At 42.3% G+C, this 25,334-nt stretch overlaps 1 protein-coding gene across 1 annotated transcript in view; it reads left to right on the forward strand.

Annotated features, from left to right (window-relative positions):
- The first annotated feature begins 3,941 nt into the window (after positions 1-3,941).
- The window catches only part of grin2ab (glutamate receptor, ionotropic, N-methyl D-aspartate 2A, b), a 91,037-nt gene continuing 69,644 nt past the window's right edge, over positions 3,942-25,334 (forward strand). Inside the window, exons 1-2 of the mRNA XM_069689686.1 lie at positions 3,942-4,098; positions 5,012-5,218. Of these exons, the coding sequence (XP_069545787.1) occupies positions 4,081-4,098; positions 5,012-5,218 (225 nt within the window). The 5' untranslated portion in view covers positions 3,942-4,080. The remainder of the gene's footprint in view (positions 4,099-5,011; positions 5,219-25,334) is intronic.

The following is a 25,334-nucleotide window of genomic DNA, read 5'->3' on the forward strand; positions in this document are numbered from 1 at the left end:
TACAGATTGATAGTAAAAAAAAAAAAAAAAAATACAACCCAACGTCTGTCATTAGGTACAGTTGTCATGGAAACAATGCATTTCCTACTCAAATGATTTTTAAGTGAAGTTGACGGTTGCAGGCGTGTTTGTACTGAGTTTCAGTGAGCTTTGCAGCTCTCTCTCTCTCTCTCTCTCTCTCTCTCTCTCTCTCTCTCTCTCTCTCTCTCTCTCTCTCTCTCTCTCTCTCTCTCTCTCTCTCTCTCTCTCTCTCTCTCTCTCTCTCTCTCTCTCTCTCTCTCTCTCTCTCTCTCTCTCTCTCTCTCTCTCTCTCTCTCTCTCTCTCTCTCTCTCTCTCTCTCTCTCTCTCTCTCTCTCTCTCTCTCTCTCTCTCTCTCTCTCTCTCTCTCTCTCTCTCTCTCTCTCTCTCTCTCTCTCTCTCTCTCTCTCTCTCTCTCTCTCTCTCTCTCTCTCTCATTATCCGGGTGCGCTTTAAAAGATTTCCATAGTAGTTGCATCGGCAGTGGTCAGGCAGCAGCCGGGCTGCGTGTGCCGGGTAGGTGTGATCACTGGGGCCGGCGTATTTCTGTCTGAATGAGTGGCTGGCATCCTGCGGCGGTAAGCGCGGCCAGTTGTTTATGAATGGGGACTTTGTAGCGCAGCGCCGTTGGTAAGGCATCCACCATATGCATCTGGGTTGTGTCTCTGCCATAACGAAAGTGGTGACACTGAAAAAGTCGGTTACCATGGATACTAAAATTGCCCACATCATTTTTTTTTTGTTTTTTTTGTCAGAGGCCTTGTGTAATCGTTTCCTTTCGGTTTATTTATCGATTTATTCGTTTTATTTATTTATTTATCAGTTGCTTGCGTGCTGGTTTTGTAGTGGGAGCTGCTTCAATTGGACTTATTTTCCTTTCCTCTGATTCAATGCAGGAATATTAGAGTACCGGGCTTTGACTATTGGCCAAATAACATGAATAGAATGAGCTTTTGTCTTGAATAATTACACAGAGTCATAACAAAATAGTTAGCACACTGTTGACACACTGCACGGTGATAATGGGTCTCCCTTGTTGTTCAAATATTTTAGAATCACACTCTGGTATGAGCTATTAGCAACGGCTTTGTGAAATGTAATCAGAGAGCAGAAATGAAGAGGTGAAGGCGGCTCAGCGGGCTGTTTGGATGCCGGGAGCCAGATCCGAACCTGAGCTGAGCGTCCGCATTTGTGTGTCCAGGCGTTGTCTCTGCAGCACGACATGCCCGGGTAACTTCTGCTCAATGTGCCGCCGGCCCGTGAAAAGATGCATGACGACCGAGACCGGCGTTTATAAATCAATTATAATAGCGGGGACCCATGTTCAGACAGTTCCGACACTGTTGAGCCACCCCGCTGCCTGAACACCTCCGATACAGACGGGGCCGAGCTGACTCGTATTACTGTCCAAAGCGTTGTCCCGGTGCGCAGCAGATGAGTGCAAACAAAATGAGACGGAGAGATCCTCCATTCTACGGTAGGCGTACAACCCTGAGAAAGGTCATCTCCCAGGAATGACTCTAGGGAGGTCTGCAGGCCTTAAACAAGATTACACTTAAAGAAAAGGACAGCTTTTAAACCCTTATTTATGGTGGCCTGATTTTATTTCCTTGGCAACAGCTTAATGTTTAAATATAGCATAAGACAAACTTAGCCACGCTCCATTGAGGCTCATTTTTGGGTTCAGAGACTAAAGAATGAAAGTCGTAGGCACCACCCAGCATTCTGTCAAATTCCCAAGGGGGCTGTCCCAAGTCTGGCCTGTCCCAACAGGATGCCTCTATAATGGGTAAATAGCAGGGGGGAGACAGCGGCGGGTGAGATGGTTTGAATTGAAAGCAGAACTATTATATTTGGAACCCCAGGTTTTTCTTTTCCTCAAAAGAAAAGTAGACCATCATCCACTCTTCGTGTGGTCTTTCTCCCTCTCTTTTATGTCCACGTTATGCAATAGTGTGTTTCTTTTATTCCAAGCCTCGGAGGCTCGGGCTCAGACGGAGGAGGATAGAGGACCTCAACAGGTGGAGATTTTTATTCTCGGGATAGAGGAGGAGGTGGAGGAGGAAGACGAGGGTAGTGAACTGTTCCTTAATAATAAGCCCTCTGATCTGCTTTCTCTGCGCTGTTTCTTCGCCTCAAAGGAGAACTGGGCTCATGGCAGCCAGTCCTAGTAGAGTCCCCGGCCTGCTAACATGACCCCATGCAGTATCTACACCATCTGTCTGCGATGGGACTCCAAGCCAACACTCAGAGGGAGATGCAGAGAGGGGGATGGAGGGGGTTGTCAGCGTTCCCCTAGGACCCCCCAGCCTCCCCCGCTGCAGTTTTTGATCGGGTAATTATGTTTAATTGAGGCTGTGTAATTCACAAGAGTTGCCTCTATCCTGCCTTATCGTAGCTTTTAACCAACTCTGCCGCTGACGAGGGAACATGACACACCATCAGCAATAAGCGCCTCGGCGCAGTAATTTTGAAGGGATCGTCATTTTAATTTTGAGGAAGAGTGGGGTATCTGCACAGGGACCACTAGATTGGGTTACAACAGATCAGCGGATATTGAAATTATTATTATTATTTTTTTCCCCCTCAGTGCGCAGTCGAGGAGAAGCCGAGGCGCGAAGCGGCGACTTGTTTGACGCCGAGACAGTCGTCACAGCGCGCACAAACTCACACACTCGGGCACACGCACGCACACACACACACACACACACGCACACGCGCGCACACACACAATAGTGAATGAAGAGGTGCTTGAACGAACACGCGCACGCGGTTTCGGTCGGCGAGATGGCACCAGATGATGCCATAACCGACGAATGATGCTGTGCGCCATACATCTCCTGCGCCTTCATTTTTTTTTGAAAGAGAGAAAGAGGGAAGGGAGAAGACACGCCGGGACAAGCGACAAACCAGAGAGAAACAAGAGACACGGAGAACCCGAGGAGGACAGACGAGGGAAGCGACATGTCAGTTTTAAATAGCCGTGAAGTTGAAGTCGCCTTTTTTTAAGCGGTAGATATGGCGAAATGTCCCTGGCGCGCGCCCTCTTAACTCGCCACATATCTTTTTCTTTTTTGTTGTTGTTGATATTTTATAGTGGGAAGATGAAGTCACCCAAGTCAGCAACCCCTCACCAATACCCCCCCCCCCTCTACCTCCTATATGTTTAATTAACAAGGCTGATGTGTAAGTACCTTCAGCCAGCGAAGCGTAGGCGGGCGGGCTGCGGGGTAAAGAGACTACCGGGAGAACCTCTCCTTCTTCCTCTCCGCCCGTGCGCTCGGTCCGCTGCCGAGCATCACATCTGCCGCGCGGCGTAGAAAGCGACGAAAATAACTCGAGCCGTTTCAACTTGTTCCGAATTGTTTAGGGCCGCTTTGAGAGCGCGCGAGGGAGAAGCAGAGGGGGAGGGCGAGAGAGGAGAGAGAGAGAGAGAGAGAGAGTGTGTGTGTGTGTGTGAATATATGTGTGTGTTTTGATGTTATTTGTGACGGAATCCCCCCTTCAGTCTCCAAGAATCCGCGAGCGGCGCAAGGAGGAGGAGGAGGAGGACAGGAGAGGAGGAGGAGGAGGCGCGCGGACCTGTCCACGAGCCCTCACTGCGGAACGCGCCGGGCTGCCGCTGGAGATCCCAAACCAACCGTTGTTTTGGATTCTAGAGTCAAACTGATCCCCGCACGTCAACGGGCTTTTTTTTTTTTTTTTTTTTTTCCTTCCTTCTTCTTCCTCCTTCTCCCGCTCTCCCAGTCCGTCTCCGCCGTTGACTGGACTGCGTTTGGCATCTAAACCGAGAGGAATACTAACCTGTCTACTGGAGGGGGCGGGAGGGGGGGAAAGAGGTGGCGGTGGATGGAGGGGGGGGGCGGAGGTCTTCAGAACCAGACAGGTGGATTTATCCGTGTGGTGGTATCTTTTGGGGGGGCGGGAGGGGGGGGTTGGATGGAGTTGAAATTGATGGATTAATCTGACGGAGGAGAGTCGTGTGTGATTCCCACTCCTGCCGAGGGCACCCGAATGGAGTAACAGGCTGCAATGTCATCTCCACCTGGCCGCCTGGAGAGATGTGTCACGGGAATGGGGTGAGCTTAATTAGTAGGAAATGTTTTTTTTTTTTTTTTTTTTTTTAATTTTGTTTAGTTTAGTTCGGAACTAGCCCAACTCTCTCCTCTCCGGAGGGTGACGCGGGGAACGAGCAGCGCATTTCGGGGTTCGTTGGTTTAATATCTGCCGCGCGCTCACTCACTCTCCTTAAAGTGGAGCAGAGGTCGGGTGGCTGGTTTGTGTTCCTCTGCGCTCCTTCGCTCGTCCGAGTCCTCGACACACACACACACACACACACACACACACACACACACACACACACACACACACACACACACACACACACACACACACACACACACACACACACACACACACACACACACACACACAACCTGCTGCATGCCCTACATAGACGAGCCCCTGATACCGGAGAGGAGCGTGAGGGGAATATTCACCGAGGAGCCACAGGCTGTTTTTCTTCTCTCTCTCTCCTTCTTCCTCTCTTCCTCTCTCTATCTGACACACACTCACAAATATACTCAGTACTAATTTGTCTTTCTCGCCGTCCACCATTCCACCTTTGAATTGAACTTGTTTTCGTCACGCAAGCTTTCCATCTAATAATCCCCAAAAGACACACACACACACACACACACACGCACGCACGCACGCGGGCGCGCACTTCTGCTCCTACACAGTATAACGTAACACACGCCCGCGCGCCCGCGCGCGAACGCACACGCGCGCAGGCACTTCACTCAAACTGTTTAAATGCTAATGAGTCATGAGGAATATAATGACACCGGGTAAAATTGTTTAGAGCTCATATAGGCACCAGCCTGTGGGCGCGCGTCCATTTATAGCAAAAGAGTCAAAAGTCAACAAGTCTGCGCTGTTGAGAGCTGCAACGCAGGAAGCAATAATATTTGGTGTCTTCATATTTTCCAGATCAAGTTTGAACACTTTTCCTCTGGTTTCACTGACGCCGTGAGAAGGAACCAAAATGCCAGTAAACGGACAGGTCGCGGTGGCTGCCTGCACGGGCCCTCACACCACGGCGGGAAAACGCAACATTCATCACACGGACTCCGCAGAAGAAGGCGCAAACCCTCCGCGACCGCAAACCTGCAGCAGCCGAGCTTTGTGACACCGAAGGTAAGGACCGCGGCGGCTGGTGGCCGCGATCAGGAGGAGGGGAGCGGCGGCGGCGGCGGCGGCGGCGCGCCGTCAGAGCGGCTCAGGCGGAGTGGCCGTGCGACGCTAAGCGGCGCTGTTGCATCACATGATCCCCCGGCTGCTGATGATGCCGTGTAATGAATTCATATCTCAAATTACAGTTTTCAGGCTTTGAATGCAGTCACGTTGTAGAAACACATTTTCTTCCGTTTTCCTCCTGCTTCCTGTGCCAAGTCAGACACACAACGTGTCTTCTCCTCCTCTAAGGGACATAGAAGCCTCCTCTCGCGTGCGCGCGCGCACACACACACACACACACACACACACACACACACACACACACACACACACACACACACACACACACACACACACACACACACACACACGTTACATGGGGGGGTAACTAATAGTATAGGAGTCTGACATGACAGAATATATATAGCCCTGAATCCCATTAATCTCCATCACGATCATCCCGCTGACAAATGAGTGCCCCCCATTTTAATACTAAATATTGTGTGTTAATACATTAATCGTGATCATTTAGGGTAAATTATCTTCCGTGCCATACCAGAGTCATCGTGGTGTTGTAGAGAACTGAGCAGAGAGACTGATGATGCGCTCAGCAGTAGCCTATTTTCCTGAATAGTGGGATGACACAAAAGGAGATCAACTCTGTAGGGCATAAACGCAATAGAGTGGGGAGCAGTGAATGTGGGGAGCTGTTACTATCTTCGAAATATCTTCTGCAAAGCTGCAACAAATTCAAGTGTGATGTCATAACACTGTTAAAACCTCCACGGTATTTTGTAGCAGGCCTACTTTCCGATTCATTTTCTTTTTTGTTGTGATCACTCCAGAGAGCGTTTCCTGCTCTTTGTGTTTTTCATCTCCATTTCTTCTGCTATAAACTAGCGACTGAAACAAAGCTAAACATGATGAAAAGAAGAAGAAAAAGAAAGTGATGTGATGCATACCACATTAGTCCCACAGTCCCACCTTAGCTTTCAGCATGACATAGTGTTAAAATGCCAAGATGCATCTGAGTGAGCTGTTCACTGAAGCAACTCTATTGCTGGTAAAGAAGCTACTTCAGAAGTGTTGAAGCTTCTTGTCAGTGTCGTCAGAAGGGAGACTCGTTCTGTTTATCTGCAGTTAAATCGATATCATTTCTCACTCTAAATGTGCCGGTGTCAACATGTTATCGTGCTGCCTTTAACAAGATGGCCCTCTCGAGACTCTGTTGATGGCACCTAAGTGGAATTAGCGACATTCACATTAGCGACATTCACACTAACATTAAGTTCTTGTACCGGCAGCAAAAACTCAAAGGTGTCTTTCTCTCCTGTGGTTCTGCTGAGTACAAATTTATTGTAAAAACATGGTTGGTTTTTTTTTTCCCTCCAAAGAGGTTTCCTGCAGAGAAAGGGGCTACAAAAAGGTGAGCTTTCGGTCTACCCCGTGTCATCCGGGGCTCTGTGTTTTGGTTTTTGATAATGTGCAAGACATTTTTAGAGCTAGAGCCCAGAATTGGCCCCCAAATCTACATATGCCTGCAAGTGGGGAAAGATTCAGAGAGCGATCACGCAGAAGTCTCGCGCTTTTCATGAAAGGTACATCGAGTTTTTACCTCTGCTGAACTATTGGTTTTACTGAAGTGATACGAACGTATCAGAGTTAGCTGTGCTTACTGTGACATTGTCGGCAGTATAGCTTCACCTTTTAAATGATCTCTCGGATCATAACATATAATTACCGAGCCATAACAATATTACTGTAGTACCCTTCAACGTATTTTATGCTGCTGCATGCGTTTGAGTCACAAGCACAAAGACGAAACTTACAAAGACACATTGTCTTCTTTGTTCTTCTTCTTCATAGAGGATTTTAACAGGTAGGAGTACACCTCGAGCTTATGAAGAATCATTATAAAGATGCTTAAAAAAGAGAGAAGCCCAATAACCTGTGGGTGGAATATGCCCCGTCCTACCCGGCATTGTAGCTATATTTGTCCTGAAGGCGGTATTGACATATCCTGTGATAAGAGCTACAGCAAATAATCCCTTTATCTGCAATGTGTTTTTTTTTTGGGGGGGGGGAGAGCTCACCATCAACCGAAGTTGACAAATGGCATGTTTGAACATGCTTTAAGGCTCTTTGGTGTTCCACCCCGTGCAGCCACCAAGCCTCTGGCGTGGCCTTTAGCTGTCATCTGCTGACTGAGTGCTTTCTTTAGAGTCAATTAAACCAGCTGCCGGGCCTGTATTCCGCTGCTTCAGATCATCTTGCCGCGACATCAACCAATGAAATTTGGTTACGTGTGACGCTCAGCGGCGGACAGATTTAACTCATTTTCTTGCTCACCGTCAGAAGAGTGCAAAAGACCCGCCCGCCCTGCCCTTCTAGCTGCTTTCTCTGTACGTACAATCACAGGTCAAACGCCGCTCACACGAGGCTTGAGAGGATGAAAATGAGTGTTTTCATTTTATATTTCCTTGCAATTACCAGCAAAAAGGACTGAGTGACATATGATAATGAGTCATTTGACCCCCGCTGATCCTATATATGTTGATGTGTGATAGTGCGGTCTCTTAATAACCCAGAAGCCTCTTACGAACGTGCACTGTTTAATCATTTAATCAAAACGCAGCTGGTAGTCTCATTTAATGAGTTAGTGAGCCATAGTGATATTAAGTAGCGTTTGACTAATACTGTTTTTTGAAGTGATCCTGTTAAAATGAGTTGATGTTGTCTTGTGGTGACGCTGTGGCACCATTTCACACACAGTTTTAGTGTTTTACATATTTAGTAGAATCCCTGCATCTAGATTTGTTTTGATAAGAGGGGATGAGAGATATTCTTGAACCCCTGGTCAAAAATGGATTAAAAGATGTTGGTTTTTCATTCATAATTTAGATAGCTACATTGTGCTATTTATGGCTCGTGAAATACGTTCATATTGCATTTAACGCCGGCCCTGTTAGCGGTTTGACCTGCACATGCGCATATTTCTAAATGGTTATGGCTCATGCACACCTGCATCTGTGAATTTTTAATGGTTTCAAAGTGTTTCCATCTGCTTCAGATTTGAGATAAGTCTTATCCACTTCCAGCACAGTTTTTTCCCCAAACTTCATGGACAAGATTTAAGTAATCGGATTGGAATAAATCTGAAAATTGGGGTTTTCAAACGTGACAAAGGATATTCCAATTGCTCAGGTGAGGATTGGGATTTGGGAATATAATACCCTACCTTTTTAATCAATCTCACAACTTGTATTTGTGTTTTTCATGACTCAAAGGCAGATAGTTGTGATGCTGAAAATCAGGATAATCTTCATGCTGTTTGAGAGGTGGTTCCAGGCTGGATTTAGAGACATGACACGCTTAATAGAGCTGTAACCAAGAAATTGCCTTCTGTACATTTAAAGTATGAATTATCATTTCATGTTTCTATTTTAGTCAATAAAACTGTCAAAACACTTTGATCCAAAATGCTTCTGTTGCAGACAGCAGCTGGATGGTCCATGTTATCGCCATTTCTTTTGTTCATGTCTTATTGTTATGAGGTCATTATTCTATATTACTTTTTCTCGTTGCAGAATGTGGGAGCCATTTAGTGACACCTTGATTGTTGCCTTTAGCATCTTATTCACTGTACAGTACACTTGTATAGAAAATAGTGTATTGTACCATTTCTATTTGTTGAGAGGTCTTTTGGGCTGTGAAGGGTATTATTGGAAACATTATTCGTTTAACAGACGGTGAGCTAAAGGTTAAAGGGATGTTAAGTAATTTATATTCTTTATTGACCTGTATTGACAGATAGTCAGATGTGCGACAACACATGTGCCAGTTGTTTATTATTGAACAAAATGTAACAGCCATAATTTCAGTGAAAAGTGACAGCTATCTAATGTTGGGAACGAGCCAACAGACATATGTATCAAGCGGTAAAATAATATTGTAACGGCACCGATCATTGCTTTTATTGGCTTAAAGAACCTAATGTAATACACAGGTGCTCTGGGCCTGTAGTGTCTTTGTGTCTTTACCAATCACTAGTAAAGCTGCTTGTCAAATAAATCATTCTATAAGCTGTTTCAATTAAATTGTTTGGCCACCTGACAGAAGCGCAAAAACGTGCAAACCTGCTGAAAATCATCCTTTTAGAATCTCATGGCGAACACGTTAGCAAACAATTTCTTCCTGTCAGATCCAGCAGCCACACAGCGCAACATAGGAATTCATTTTGAAAAGTGCCTCTAGTTAGTTAATGAAGTAAGCGGAATCTGCGCTCATTTTAATGACTGCTTTGGACCACAGTAACTCCCCAGTGAAGTACTGTATGTGGCACTTGTTATCTGCCAGGCACATCGCACACATTGGGTTTATCCGAGCTTTTTTCACTGACAACAGCTGCCTGTTGTGGCGAGGAATGAGGATGATGAGAGCGGAGAGGCTGAACCAAAACAGTCCATTTGCGGGATGGAAAAACAAAAACGTCTCTAAAACACTTCTGAGAGCTGAGAGGAGCCACAGAGATAATTTCCGGTGGAGATGGCACAGCCAGCAACACTTTTAACATTTAGGCAAATTGATTAGAGCTTCTGGAGATACGTGCCTTCTTAACAGGAAATAACACAATCTCAATGCTAATAGTGGTCATTGTTTCAAAAAAAAGGTGCACATACATCCTTTGATGTCAGCATTCATCGTTCATTTGAAAGCTTAAGGCTTTCAAGATGGTGGATGTTTCATTTTGGATTGTAACACCCCCCCGCCCCCTCCACACTGTTCCAATTTGAATACTGTGCTTTTGAATTAGCTTGATCAGTATTAAGCTCAACATATGGCTTTGAGAGCGAGAACGTTTCCAGCTTCCTAGGAGGCTCAGTTGTTACCCTAAATGAGGCCTTTCACACTTTGTCAGTCTGTTTTTTTCTTTCTTCCCCATTCTCAAAAAGAGGCTTAGGAGGTGTCTAAGCGTGGCCAGTGTGGCTCCTGTCATTTTGGCCAACTTAAAACCCAAAACCCATATTCCAATTTTTATGCTTTTACAGACACCAAATTTGGGTTCAGACGGATATAACACTGTCCTAGTTAAGACACGCTTTAGCTGTTTAAATCCAATTTGATTCGGTATTGCATGGCTTTAAAGAACAGATCAGTCACATAGATCGAGCAGTGTTATTCCATCACTTTGTTTGTCTCCACCAGGGATCATCGCAAGAAGCTGAAGTCTCACTGATTCCATAAAATGTTGTTGTCACTGTTAAAATTTCATGTATTACATATGTTATGGCACAATTAGCTCGACGTGTGACTGAGATGATTAATACGTTTTTACAGTGAATCAGACATTATTATACCAGCGGAGATAACAGGCACAGTCGGGCCTTCCTTAAACAATGGTATTATGAGCTGCACAATCTTTTTTTTTTTACTGCAACGCCATCATTCTGTTGGAAAAAAGACAGTGTAGAAAGAATTGTAAATTTAAATTATCTTGATAACCCAGCAGCCACATTAGGAAAAGGAAAAAGCTGGCGATGTGTGGACAGTTCTAATATTGCCAAAGGAATTTCTAAGGAATTAGGAATAAGGAATTTCATTAGTTTTAGCCCAAGTGACATGTATTTATTTTCTTCCCTGTATTATTTTTTCCCAAATTAACAATGAATGAAACTAAAGTTAAAAAAAAGAAAAAAAAAGAACCCACAATTGAGGGCTTTCTTTTAAATCAAAAGGGTAAAAAAAAAAAGCATTTAAAAGGATACAAGAATTACAAACCAAAACTACTTGGTTTTGTTAGTGAGCCGAGGCTTCCTGTAACTTTGTCTTCGTGACATTTCAGTGAAAGAACTGTAGCGGAAATGAAACCTATTCTGTGTTTGACAGTCAAAAGAATTTACCTGCAAGCTTGTCTGGCTCTGCTGACAAGCACATGACTTGCCAACTTAATTAACCAACAAAAAGCACTCATAATTTGGCATATCGAATTCCAAAAAGACATCTCATTCTCTTCCACGAAAGTTTCTTAAACCCAGTTCAGACCAAAGATTTGAGATGATATAAAACTATTTGAAAAACATTGCAAGAAAAGTTGCAGCAGTGTGAACCGCCCCGTCTCGGCTCAGCTCGAGCTGGCTGAGGGTGTTGCGTGCAATTCAGCTTGTCAAGTTGCAAGTGGGCAGTTTTAGACTGTAAGGCACGGTAGTTTGTGTTTTTCTGTTTATTGGAGGAGACACCAATTCCTCTAACGGACGGCACTGCTCTGGGAAAAAGACAGAACCAGGGAAGATCTCCTGTCACAACTTCATGGGATAAATTTGCATACGGCCCGCGGGGTATTCTTTTGAAGCATCCGTTGGTGGCTCCAAATTCCTGCTCCTCCCATTATTTTTTGTTTCCACAGTTTTTTCACTAACTATTATAAAAATGCAACTGTTACGAGTAATTCACTATCGCTGTCCTCCATTCATGCTTTAAGATGCTACAAATTATAGTAGCGTCTATAGAAGAGTCTGCGGGCTTCCCAAAGCTTCCATGTTTATGTGCTCGGAGTTGTTTCCCAGCTGAGCCGGTTAAGATCAAACTGGAGTTCCTCTGGCTGAATGTTTTTAATGTTGAAATGACATCACAAACGTTTGTTTATGATGTATTTGATTGTGTACTGTCACATGAACATAACTAGGTAATATGTTGTCATGTTAAGTGCCTAAGTGTGATGTTGTTTGTGATCATGCAAATGAGGAAATTATTTAGATTTGCGAGGTGGATGCAGCTTTGTCAACAAACATGGCACGTTCCCAGCGGTCAAGCAAATTAATTGTGATGTATGGGTTCCACTTGTTTTTGCTTTACTGAGAGCCAGCTGCTGCTTTTTATGCAAGGGTGCTTGCCACAGTCCAAAGAGGAAGAATTAGGAGACCTGGCAAATCCTTGGAGTGAAGAATGAGTTTACCTGTACAGTCTAACTGTACAAAACGCCCTTTGTGACATCACCAAGATTGGGGGGAGGGGGGGACGACCTGAGGACGCTTTGACCGTCGACCTGCACCCATACAGCAACCTGACTGAACCATCAAAACAGGCATACCCCCAAACATACCTCTCTTTGAGGCCTCATGTATTATCAATGATGGAGTTCTTTTTTTTTTTTTTTTAGCAGAAGCACCTAAACACTGATGAGGAGGATTGAATTTTGCTAATGACAACATAATGACTTGTTGAAAAATGTATTGCCTTTGTATTTCATGAGAGAAGTCGGTGCTTTCTTTTCTTTGTTGAAGTCTGTTGGAGCCAGAGGTTTTCAGGAGCCAACACCTTGTAGCCCTCGGTCATCTTCTGCATTGGATTCACTTTTCAGACCTGGATACTTGGGTCCACTTATATATACGGTCTATGATTTATAGCCGGCTATGATCCCAATCATAAGGTAAGCTCGGCTACATCCAGATGTGGAGATGTCCAGAATACCAGGACTAATAGGGGTTCTGCTCATCTGGTTCGTTGGTACTGTACACTGTTACAGATAAAAGCACGATTCTGGACAAAATGAAAATCAAGTTTTTTTTACATGGAGATCACAATTCTCACGTTTTTTTTTGTATTTAAATGTGTATTGCTTTTATTTGTCTGATACAGAAGACAACTCAAAAAAACACTAGTGAGAATATATCATTCCATTCCTGTTGTCGAGAGTTGATATGCAAGTTTCATGACGGGTATCATACCGAGTTCTGCCTGCCTGCTGATAATTACATGCACCTCGCGGGACAGCACAATATTTTACGATAATATCTTATAAAACATCGAACAAAAAGTTCGTAAATTTGCATTTGGTAGATTATTTCTCTGTTGTAACAATGCTTCTTGGCAATAAATTGTATACCGTTGGAAAGCCTGTTAATTTCCCTTTTAAACTGTGCCCCATTTGTAAGGAACATGCATTTGTGGGATGAGCAGCACAGCCGAGTATGTGGGTTGCGCCCATGAAAAAAAAATAGCTGTTGCTATAGACTCTTGTTTGGTGGATTGGATGATTGAAGTCTATCAGTAACAAGGAAGAAACAAAGCAGTCTGTTCCGGATTGTCTGGGCCGAGAGCCGTGTGCCATATCGTCCTGCAAACCTTGACTGCAAATCTGTAGAAGACAGCCTACGGTTCCTAAGTGCTGGAAGGGTGAGGAACCGGTCTTCTTGGGGTGTCGTCTTCTTGGGACGCCCACTTCCCATTGGGACGCCCATGTCTCTGACATCCCCCGTTTCATGGAACTTGGCCTTCAGTTTGGAGATGGTACTAGGGCTCAATCCAAATAATGCTGCAACTTGCTTTTGTGTAACACCAGCTTGAAGTTGCCTTATCAAGATCAGACAAACGATTCTTGGAGCAGACACCAATTGACCACTGTAGCAGGGCCCATGCTCACAGGTCCTGCCAATCAGGTGTCAATCAGGCACCTGATTGGCACCTGATTGGCAGCGCCTGTGGGTACCGGAAGCTCAAAACAAGAGTCTATAGCAACAGCAGAATAAGCTGTTTGGCATCGGCAGAAAAGATTTGGCAAATTTTTCATGGGCGCAACCCACATACTCGGCTGTGCTGCTCATCCCACAAATGCATGTTCCTTACAAATGGGGCACCGTTTAAAAGGGAAATTAACAGGCTTTCCAACAGTATACAATTTATTGCCAAGAAGCATTGTTACAACAGAGAAATAATCTACCAAACACAAATTTCTGAACTTTTTGTTCGATGTTTATAAGATATTATCATAAAATATTGTGCTGTCCCGCGAGGTGCATGTAATTATCAGCAGGCAGGCAGAACTCGGTATGATACCCGTCATGAAACTTGCATATCAACTCTCGACAACAGGAATGGAATGATCTGTTCTCAACAATGAATCGCTGACGTAAAGACAATCAGCTTTAGTCTGTTGTCGTCTCTTATTAACCTTTGAAACCAGTATTTTTCAGAGCGTTGTCTTTTTCTTCGTGTCTCTCGTTCACACGTTGCTGCTGCTTTTTGCTGCTTTGTATCTCATGGTGTAACGCTGCGCTGTTATTGGTTGAGGGCGAGTAGGAGCGTTTGTTTCGATTTAGCTGATTTCTCAATGATTTAAAAATGTATTTAGGCATGAATCGAGATTGCAATTTTATTACTATTAATTGTGATCAATTATTCTGTTGCCCTAGGTAAAAGGCTTATTAGCTATCTACACATCTAGCCTATGTAACAATGTTTGATGTGTGCACTGCAGAAAGCCAAGTTGTCAGACAGTTGTCATTTGCAGACACCGGACCAAGCAATCTTAGGTTTGCTGCCTTCCACCTGTCTCGGCCTGCTGTCAGCCTGTCAGCCACAATCACTGTCACACTGTCACACTGTGACAAGAAAGTGACGTTACTGCTTAATGCAAACAGGATTTAAGATCAAATGTTTTGACGGGGTAAATGCGGGTAAATTCTCCACCTGTGGATGGACACCCAAGGACATACCTGCAGTTAGATGCACAGACACTGGGATGTTTACTGGAGAACTGTAAAAGAATAATTTTCCAGTTTGGGAAAGACTTGTTCCAGAGTTTGAGCTTCTTTTTTTTTACAAGAAAGGAATGTTTTCAGAATTAAGCCCTTTTATCCATTATTGATTTGGATAAAGACCTCCCATTCTTTTATCTCGTCTCACTTACACTGCTGTAACTCCGCGTTTTTGCCTCAGTCAGAGGTCTCTCTTGCCTCCAATTTGTACAAACATAGCACCTAGGAGACTTCCTGGAGCACTGGCTCTGCTTTTATTGATTCTGCTGTAGATTTTCTATTTTTCTTCTTTTTTTGTGTTATTTAACCTGTTTGTGAAGCGCAGTGAAGCTGTGAAAGTCCTATAGAATATAATTATGACTTTAATTATATAATCCTAAAACAACCAGCAAGTCTGTGGATAGTAATTGCATTTGTGTAAAGCCCAGGCCTTGATTTAAGTGGTGCATTGTTGTGCTTAAGTAGATTTTTATGCTCGCACCCCAGTGCACAGTTTTGTGTGGATATGCTGCCTACCTTGGAGATACACACACTGATTTGATAAATATGTAAACAAAAAACAGACATCTGCAATATGGGGAGCTGGATTCATGATCTAAAGCCAATTTGCATACCAATAAATGCCCATAAAATATAACGTGATAATCAAATATTGCAGAGTATGACAAACGTGAAAGGAACAAATTACACTGAGATCCATTCTGCACTCCTGATTATTTGGTATATTAAAAACGAATTGAAATCAAGGGAACTGAGATGTATCTTTCCATAAGTGCAGGCACATTTTTAAGGCATCATCAAATGAAATGATGCCGCTATCTGCTTGGTAATCCACAACATGCAATGACTTTCACCAGATTTCCACATGAATGGGACCTTGATCACTCCATGATTTTAGTCTGTCAGCATCCAGCCAGTTTCCATTCTTTTTTTTCCCTACGTCATCTCGTTGTGAACTCTGCCAGGCAGCTCGATGCAGAGGCCAAAAATATTCCCCCAACAGACACAGTTCATCCAAAATATATTAAGCCAGGTATAATGCTCCCCTCCACAGTGGCGACAGGTGCCGTCTCAGCCAGACGGTGCATCTGGTGATGTGGGGATATTTAAAGCTTCTCTCTCCTCCTGCGAAGTGTACTTTTTAACAGCAGTGAGAGACACATCAAAAAAAGTCCGGTTAGACTTTTGGTGCTCGAAGACGTATGATCAAGCTTTTGAGAAGCTGCCATTAAATGCAAGTCTTCCCCTCAAAGCTACATTATTTCATAGTACAATATTTCAGAATCTGAATGTGTAAAATTGCTGGATTGACCTGTCAGGTTTAAGCGTCACCTGTAAGTTTATCGTGTTCACACAGTAGGTCTTCTCAATGTAAATGTGCTGCAATGACAGGACCATTATGTAAAAAGCCCCAATGGCCTGTCACTATGGTGATGAGATGGAAATAATAATTGAGCCTTCTCAGGTCTCTCTCAGCAGAGATAGATTTGACTACTTATTGAAACTTGGATGCTCATCGCTACCTCGCAGTAGTAAATCACCTAATACGTTTTCAGGTCACTTTCACAATTTATTGAATTCAGTGGACTATTTTGTTACGCTTGGCCTAGAAAGGCAAGACACCATGTTATGATTATTATTGGCTCCATCGGGGAGGAGAGGACGATGTAATACACAACCAGTTTGAGCCAGTATACATTTTTCTATTGTAATAGATGTCACATGTTTTTATCCTTTATCCTATATCTCTTCCTTTTTATCTGTGGTTGTATTGTTCTTTTTTAGGAGATAGTTTCAGGAGGAAATTGATGGATGGATCAAACGCTGGACTTTCACCCAGGAAACTGCTGTTTGTGTCCCGTGTGAAAACAAAAGTCAACGGAAGTTAACTTTGCGAAATGTATTTATATTTTGTCACGTACGTAACATAACTTACTAACGTACTTATTTTAACCCAGACCTTTTCACAACGTTAAAGTAACATTCTTAAACATTTTCAAATATAATAAGTGTCCACTAAGTCATGATCTCTAGCGGAAGCACAATAGTGGTTGATGAAAGCCTTTTCTTTGGGAGTGTTACGAAGTGAATGGTCTGGGGTTCTTTGGCGTCAGAAGCAGTGCACAGTTCACTGATTTCCAGCAGCGGTTGTTCTGCTGGAGAATTAGGCGGAGCTGGGAAGAAGTCCAAAAACACAGCTGCAATTACCGCTTATTACCACAGGTGTCGCCAAAGAGAACAAAACGGAGATCTTCCACGTTGTAACTTTAATCCCGTTTATTATGGTGACAGTGATGAAAACGGTCCGCTACTTCTTTGGTGTGTGTTTTTGTGAGCTATTTCATGGTTTCGTTATGAGGATGTGGTATTTCTGACATCAGAAGAATCTTCCGAACAGACAGCAAGACATTTATAATATTTTGTGGTTTGTTGATTTTATCGTCTTTGTGCACAAGACTTAATAATTAGTTCAGAGAAACTTGGAAGAAAACATGTATTTGACCATGTGTTGTTGTTTTGGTAACAAGGCCCAACTTTGTAAGCTTTGAAATATGCTGCGCCTTCTTCCTGGCTGTCCCTTTTTTTTCTCAGAGGCTTTTACCTGGTTAAATACAGGACATAGGGCATAGGACATATTACAGTTGTGACTGTTACAGAGAAGTGGTTCTGGACTGAAGCTTGCTCAAACATGAGACGACATTATAACGTGCATGTATGACAGAAGCGGGAGCAAAAAGACATGAAAGGAAAAAGAACATGCTACGAGGACAATTTTCATCGTGGAAAGGAAAGAAAAAAAAGTCATTTTAAATGCAGCTCTGTGCACATGCCCAGTCTGTCCCAAGTCTGAATATTACATAAGAATAAAAGGACCGAACGTCTACATGTTTGAAAAACAACTTCTTTTATTTTCTTAAAGCTTAACAATGTTATGTAGTCTTCAAAAGAGATTTGGGGGATTAATAAATGTCTTCACCTCTATCAATAATAGATACTTGAAGGGATTAGTGCACTTGTCATGCATGAAAATGAGAACAAATTTAGTTTTTAGTTAAAAATTTAAGGGTGAATTTATTCCGTCATTACATCAGATTGTCTAACAACGCTCACCGATGATCGTCTACAACCATCCTGTGTCATTTTAATGTTTCAGGTCCTTTCAATAATTGAACGCTTGAAAAAATTCCATCGTATATTCATAAGGATGTGCCCAGTCTCAGCTCAGCCTATCCTGCAATGTTCTTGTAACCCTGTTTTATATAGTTTGGGGTCAACTCCACTTTTAATATGCAAAATTGAATTAAATAACTCTCCAACAGAAGTTTTTTATGCAGACAAACAGCTCCTTTTATCTGTCTGTCTGTCTGTCTGTCTGTCTGTCTGTCTGTCTGTCTGTCTGTCTGTCTATCTATCTATCTATCTATCTATCTATCTATCTATCTATCTATCTATCTATCTATCTGTCTGTCTGTCTGGTATATTCTTTTAATTTGTCGCTCGACGTAACAATTTGGGTTCTTGGATTCTAGGTTATATTCTTACATTCACAACTTACTTCACTGTAGCCTAAATACAGTATGAAGTGCAATTGTAATGTAAAATAAAATAGAGCTTTTCAAACGACCTCATAAAATGTCCTCTTTCCATCTCCAAGGTCTGACCTGTCCTGTCTGAGAGGCGACATACTTCCCCGCCTCAGCACAGCTCCATAATAACTTTCAGTTTGCCCCCTCTTGCCTCTTCTTGCCCCACCCTCACCTTTTGCCTTTTAGTCTCCTCCACAGGGGATGTGTCTTTCTTTCTCTTGCTTGACATACTGCAGCACAAAAACATGAATGTCCTCAAAGTCAACACACACACACACACACACACACACACACACACACACACACACACACACACACACACACACACACACACACACACACACACACACACACACACACACACACACACACACACACACACACACAGATATAGACATAACCGCAAACAGAATAACAACAACAACACAGAATGCAGTCCCCAAATCATGGGGGGAGTGTGTCCTTTCTGGTGTTTGGCATTGCCCTTGTTTATTCATATTTATTACCAATGAATTATAAATGACAGAACTCTTGTGGACATTTTTTGTGCCGCTGTTTCCACACATACCACAAGCATGTAGAAAAAGAGAAAAAAAAAGAAGTAAAAAAAGATAGAATCGGACGAAAGTCTGTCGCCCTAACACATACACACATTTCTCTGCATTGCTGAAATTTTGATATGGAAAAAGGCTGTTGGGCTGTTAAGGACTGTGTTTGGGGTAGCAGGGAGCAGGCAGGCGTTTTTTTTATCGAGGACAAGCAGGAAGGCACTTGGAACTTACATCAATGTTAAACAAATACAAATTTTATATTTCAAACAAGCCCTTTCCACCATATTCTGCCGTCGAATCAAGACAGCAAACATTTGTTTTTCAATTCCTTGTCTGGGTGGGTGGATAATGATACACACACTGCACTTTAGTAATTGCAGAACGTCAACAACCCCAAACATACAGCCAGAGTCATAAAGTACATCAGTATCTTTGGCAACAGGAACAACAAAGAGTCCCGAACACTGAGAGACACTGAGACTTCATCGACAGAAGAACTATGGCAAGTTCTCCAAGAGGCTTAAAACCACCTACCTGCTAAGTACCTTGAAAAGCTTAAGATTATTATTAAAGGCAAAGGGTGGTCACACCAAATATTGATTTGATTAAGGGCTTTTCTGCCTACTCTACTCTGTATGAAGTTAATTGAAAGATAACTGTAAATGGCTTAATTTTTGAAAGCATCTTTACTATTGGTACCCAACACTTTGCATGGAACTGTGCATCTATAGTTTTTGATTGTGCTTTCAGAGTTCCCCGACCTTCCTTAGGATAGACACAGCAACGACCCTCACGACTGAAAGCAGCTCCGCTGTGGAGGAGTTCGTTAAGAGCGACTTCAGTGGAAGTGGTTTTGTTCCAAAGGATCCAATATCCAATGATATTGAATACATTTGTATGCAATATTTAAAGGCAAACTGTTACGCTTACGCTGACATATAAACCAATAGCACTTTTTTTTTCCAATTTGGAGACCATTTTTTGGTATTTTCTCAGATAGTAAAGAATATTGTTATTGCAGAAATACCTGAATATTGCAATCTTTACACATGCACTCCCCCACTTGTCGAGAATATGGTGAAGAATGACTCATCTGACCGTGTTTCATTTTTCCACATCTCTAGAACTGGTTTTTGCTCCACTGAACTCTCAAATGTGCATTCATCTTTGTAATGAGGGGTTTATGCACTTTAATATCCCCCTCTATGTAATCGGTGTGGCCTGCGCAGTCTGATCGCGTCCTGCACTGACATCATCAGTCACCTGAGGAACAGTTGCTTTATGTTTGTCTTCACATATCAATAGTTGAGCTTCACGGTCAACAAATGTGTGCTTTCGACCAGAATTTCGGACCCAATTTACTGATGTTTTTCCTACAGATTTAAATGCAGATGTCACTGTTACTTATTGAAGCACATAAAGCCAGTTGAGCAGTCTTGTGACTGAAGCTCCTGCCATGCGTGCCCCAATAATGAACCTTCCTTTAAAGTCATTTAGTTCTCTTCAGGCTGAGCGAAACCTGCTCAGCATTTGTCTACGGGCCACAGAGCAGGATTGAATGTTAATTAATTCATTCACAGTGCCTTGTGTGGAAGTACCTGCATTCTTTATGTCTAACTCATTAATTCAGGTTTTTCGTTTAAGTTGTCACCCATCTGCTTGTCATAGTTTAAGATTCTAAGATTCTAAAATACAAATTATATTCAAATTGTATTAGTGAGCGCTGCCTAGACTTCTCATACACTCTTAAAATAATGGTAAATTTGGCTGGGTGCACTTCCATGTCACACTACTGTGTATTTAATTGAATATGACATGCTCGGTCCCCCACTTCAAGCCTGTGAAGCTGTAAAAACTGACGTTTGCCAACATGACTCTGCTCTTTCTTTTGTGCTGGAATAGCAGCATAAAAAAAAACCCACTGGATCAATAAACCCACCTATGATGGAGAGCTGCTCACTCGTTAAACCACAATCTATTCTTCTATTATTGCATATTTAAATACGAAAGATGTCATGATTTGAAGTGGTTTGTCATAATTAGTTTTTCAGTGAGCAAGGTACAATGAGAGATTGATTACATATTTCAACTAAATGATCCAACACTGGGGGCAACGTCCTACGATGTCATTTTCAGTGGACAAACCGATATGTTAATTTAAGAGTTGTTACTTCTTAGTGTTGACTTTCAGCAGCTTGAAGCTGCATTGATCTTTTCCACACTTGTTTCCATTTTTCTGTCATCATTTTTCATTAATGTAGAAGGTGAAAAGGTGTGTAGGGACAGGAGATCCTCGTTAATCATACTGCTTGCTCCTATTATTGATTTCAAATTAGATTTTGACAACCTTATTGTCAGTTGTGTGCGACGGGGGGGAGGGGCGTGGGAGCCATCCCTGAGCAGCAAACCATCCTTTTTACAAATCTGTCATGTGGACTGCGATTCGGAGGTGTGGAAGCAGGCTAAGCTGGAGCAGCACCTCATTACTAGGTTATTGTGAAGAATGCAACCCCAGTAATTAACAGGCAAACTAGGGATTCTCCTCCTGTCTTGATGTCCAGGCCAGAGTCCTTCTTAAGCCTGATATTGATCTACACAATTAGGTCCCATTGCCTGACAAACAGCTCCTTGTTCTATTTACCTCATCAGCTATTTTCTTCAGCATCTTCTCTGTATGTTGCCCATCTGTTTCCCTCCCTGTTTGTCATCTTCAAGCTAAGCTATAACCAACTCGCTGCTGTCTGTCGGGTCATACATAGCTGCTATGTGCTGAGTGAATACACGTATAGGTAGAGTATGTAATGTGTGGTAAATGTATTGATCTGACTTTCCATAAAGGAAAAAGAAAAGGTGCCACATATTTGTATGAAGTAAAAAAAAAAAAAGACACATCAATCACTTGATGTGTATTAACTTGAAGTAATTATATCTGATGATGATCATTTCACTTTCACGGCAATGACTGTCAGTATTGCAAATGTCAGCGGCAATTACAATATTTCGAGTGACTTTTTAAATGAACATTTTTCGTTAAAATTGATGAAATCCTAAATGACAGCTAGATGTTAGACTCAAAGACTTTATCCAAACCCATTAAATGTAGATGTAGCAAGGAGAGTGTGTATATGTGTCTGTGTGTGTGTGTGTGAATATTGTGATCTCTCAGTACATTCAGCTGTGCTTCATGCATTTCCAGCATCGCCTCGAGTCCATCACAAATCATATATATATGTTGGTATATTTACTTTACAGAAAAAATATCCTCCAAATGGTAACAAAATCCCAGAAATGAGTTTTCTTTAAAGTGGAAGGAGCCATTTACAGTATTTCCTTTAAACTTATGTTTTCCACATCTGAAAGTTGACCATAATCTTCTTACAGTGATGAAGGGAGATGCCATCGCCTGATTACCCGCCTGGTTTGACTGTCATTAAACGATTGAGGAGGAGGTTCAAATGAGTGGTGTTTTGTGCATTACGTAAAATCAAAAAAAGTTACCTCAGTACTTCACCTAACGTTGACTTTTGCTTTCACACAGGACATTAATAGCCGAGACGGGTGATGAAAGTCCTGTGTTTGAACCGTCCCTCCACCTTTAGGCCTACTTGTAGGTGCAGTTTGCCCAGTCGGATCATTGGATCAATAAAATAAATGGGTGATAAAAGCCTCCTCGGCTACTAATGAGTTCACCCATTTATTTTATTGACCAAGCGTATATATTGGGACAGCTGTGTGGTGATACCTGCCCTTGAAATAGCCAGACAGCAGTCGGATCAGGTGGTGTAGCTGCTGCAGACCTACGACAAAGCGAACCTGACATGCTCACTGCAGGCGCTGACCGCTGTTGCATATCCAACATGCTGGTGATTGTGTGCAGCTCTGCTCCTATCAGTCACACATTAGTGTTCCTGTCTTCCCACGGTGTGTGTGTGAACATCACAGGTTCCACTCACACCGTGTCCAAACTCTATAGTGTGTGCCAATATTATAACCAATATAACGGTCACAGTGCATTGTTTTATAGTTAAAATACAAGTTGTTAAACTTTGTTGAAATGGTTAAAGACACGTGCTGATCGATGCCAATCACTTCAAATATAGAAAATGAAAGCGCCACAGAAAGCTAACCAAATGTTCTTTCCAACGATCCTACACCTTTTAAAATATTTTCCTGAAATATGCCCCTGAAGACGTCACACCACCATCTGCAAGTTGTTTTATTTATTTATTTATTTATTTATTTTCACCCAACTGAGACACAACTTAACAGAGTCTGCTCGGTAATGTGACGAGGATGGTTAGCTTCTCACAGTACGGTTGCAGCCAAATAAAAATAAGAAACAATAAAGGTGGGTGGCCACCTCTTCTTTTTACTTCTGTACACTCTGAATCTTTCTAAACAGACATAACGATACACTGCTGTCCTCTAAAAAGAGACATGAAGTCCTCAGTGTGAGCGGAAGGAAAATTCAAATGATAATTTAAAACATTTCATCGATAGGCAAAAAAACAACACGTTTACCATTTATACGTATCTTTCTGTAACATGTACAGCGTTGCAAATCGTGCATTTGTATGAGCACCGAACACACTGGTTACTAGTTTCTTGGTAAAACACTGCTAACTTTGCCAGTGTTGTAAATGTATAAGCAAATATCATGACAACAACACTACAAACTCTTGTTGTGCATGTTATGTATCAGACAGGCCTGGAAGCACAGTTTGCCAGTCATCTGAGATATATCTTGCGTGCATTCAGTGAAGTATGCCTTTCTTCTTCATGCAAATGCATTTAGCATTTAAAAGATTGTGCAAGTAACGGGAGATTGGATGAATACGGTTGACTGCACATTCTGGTACATTTATTATGGCTCACTCAATATGCAAGGGTCAGTTTTACAAGGACGATTCTCTGATTTTGAATGGTAGGTAAAAGAAGGTTGTGTTTGGGGAGACAAAAATTAACTACAGCGATCACCATGACAACAGAAACATGTAAAATTGTGAATTATAAAAGTATTAGAGTGACAAGTGGGCCAGTAACAATATTGCCACCATTATTTGTTTTCAGATTAGGTCGAGGGTTGTAGTTTTGTGATCATCTGACCTGGACATGACGTTCATGTATTCTGTGCCATCTTTTTCTCAGTTATTGCGGATTGAGTTTTTTTTATTTTAATTTTATTTTATCTTTGTAATAACTCGCACTGCATTGGCTTTACAGACTTTCAGATTTATTTAATCGTAATAAACGTTAAAATACTTTTCTCAGCGTTTAATCAAGACCTCACCAAATGGTTTGGAAAGTTTACATTTTCCCAGGCTTGACTTCTTTCTTGATTTATTACCCCTTTGCATCCCCATTTCACTACTGAGCTGCATCTTCAGAGCTCTCGTTTACATGCAGGATGCACCCAAAAGACAGTCCCAGTTGCTGATAATTAGCTACTGCTTTAGCAAATCAGACGCTAATTTCATGCAGATTGCCAGTTCAAATATGTACACAAATCTGCCCTGGCTGCTCAGAGTTTTGGAGCTAGGTATTATGGGGATTAACAAACCAAATTGGAAAAAAACAAAAAACATTTGATAATGAAAAAAATGCTCTTAGTGCACCACTGAGAGCAGAACAGGAGTGGTAGGATATTATTTTAGGGTGGTAGTTGCTCTCCTCTTCTCAACCCTGAGAATGGAGAGCTTACAGCAAACATGATCTCATATAATGCACAAGGTTTGTGGGTTTATTGTTAATGTGCAGTTTGGCTTTTTCTCCTGCTCAACAAACTCGCCCTCGAGCGATTGTTGATTTTATAGTGATGGCTTCTCCGTGCTCTCTGGGGAAAATATGTTCAACAGCACATGTCTCGAGTGGCTCTTTAACATTGCTGTTGAGTCAAGGAAACAATACTGTGACCATAAGATGATGAAGAGCAGCACTAGACCAGACTTGTTTTACTGGTTTATGATATAGGTCTTTTCTTCCCTCTCCAGAAACTCACCACTGCAGCTGAATTTAAGCTCAATGACCTATTTTGTTTGTTGTTGTTTTTTTTATGGTTTGACCAGCATGAAGAGAAAATTTAAAGCTAATTGTGTAATTCGGTGTTGTGCTCCTACATCACATTGAACATGAGTTTATTTTATACAGAGAAAATAACAGATAAGCAGTGAAGAAAATGAACTTAAACAGGAAAACAAATACAATCAAATTTAACATGAAGCCATTAACGATGGGCATTTCAAGCTAAAATAATATTCGATAATCGCTCAGAACTATTTCACCAATGTTCAACTCCTAACACTCGTGCACACACACACACACACACACACACACACACACACACACACACACACACACACACACACACACACACACACACACACACACACACACACACACACACACA

Source organism: Brachyistius frenatus, unplaced genomic scaffold, assembly GCF_029030835.1.
Source record: "Brachyistius frenatus isolate BFR_SWC_R1_liver_20210118 unplaced genomic scaffold, ASM2903083v1 Contig_7, whole genome shotgun sequence".
In the NCBI taxonomy this organism is placed as follows: domain Eukaryota; kingdom Metazoa; phylum Chordata; class Actinopteri; family Embiotocidae; genus Brachyistius; species Brachyistius frenatus.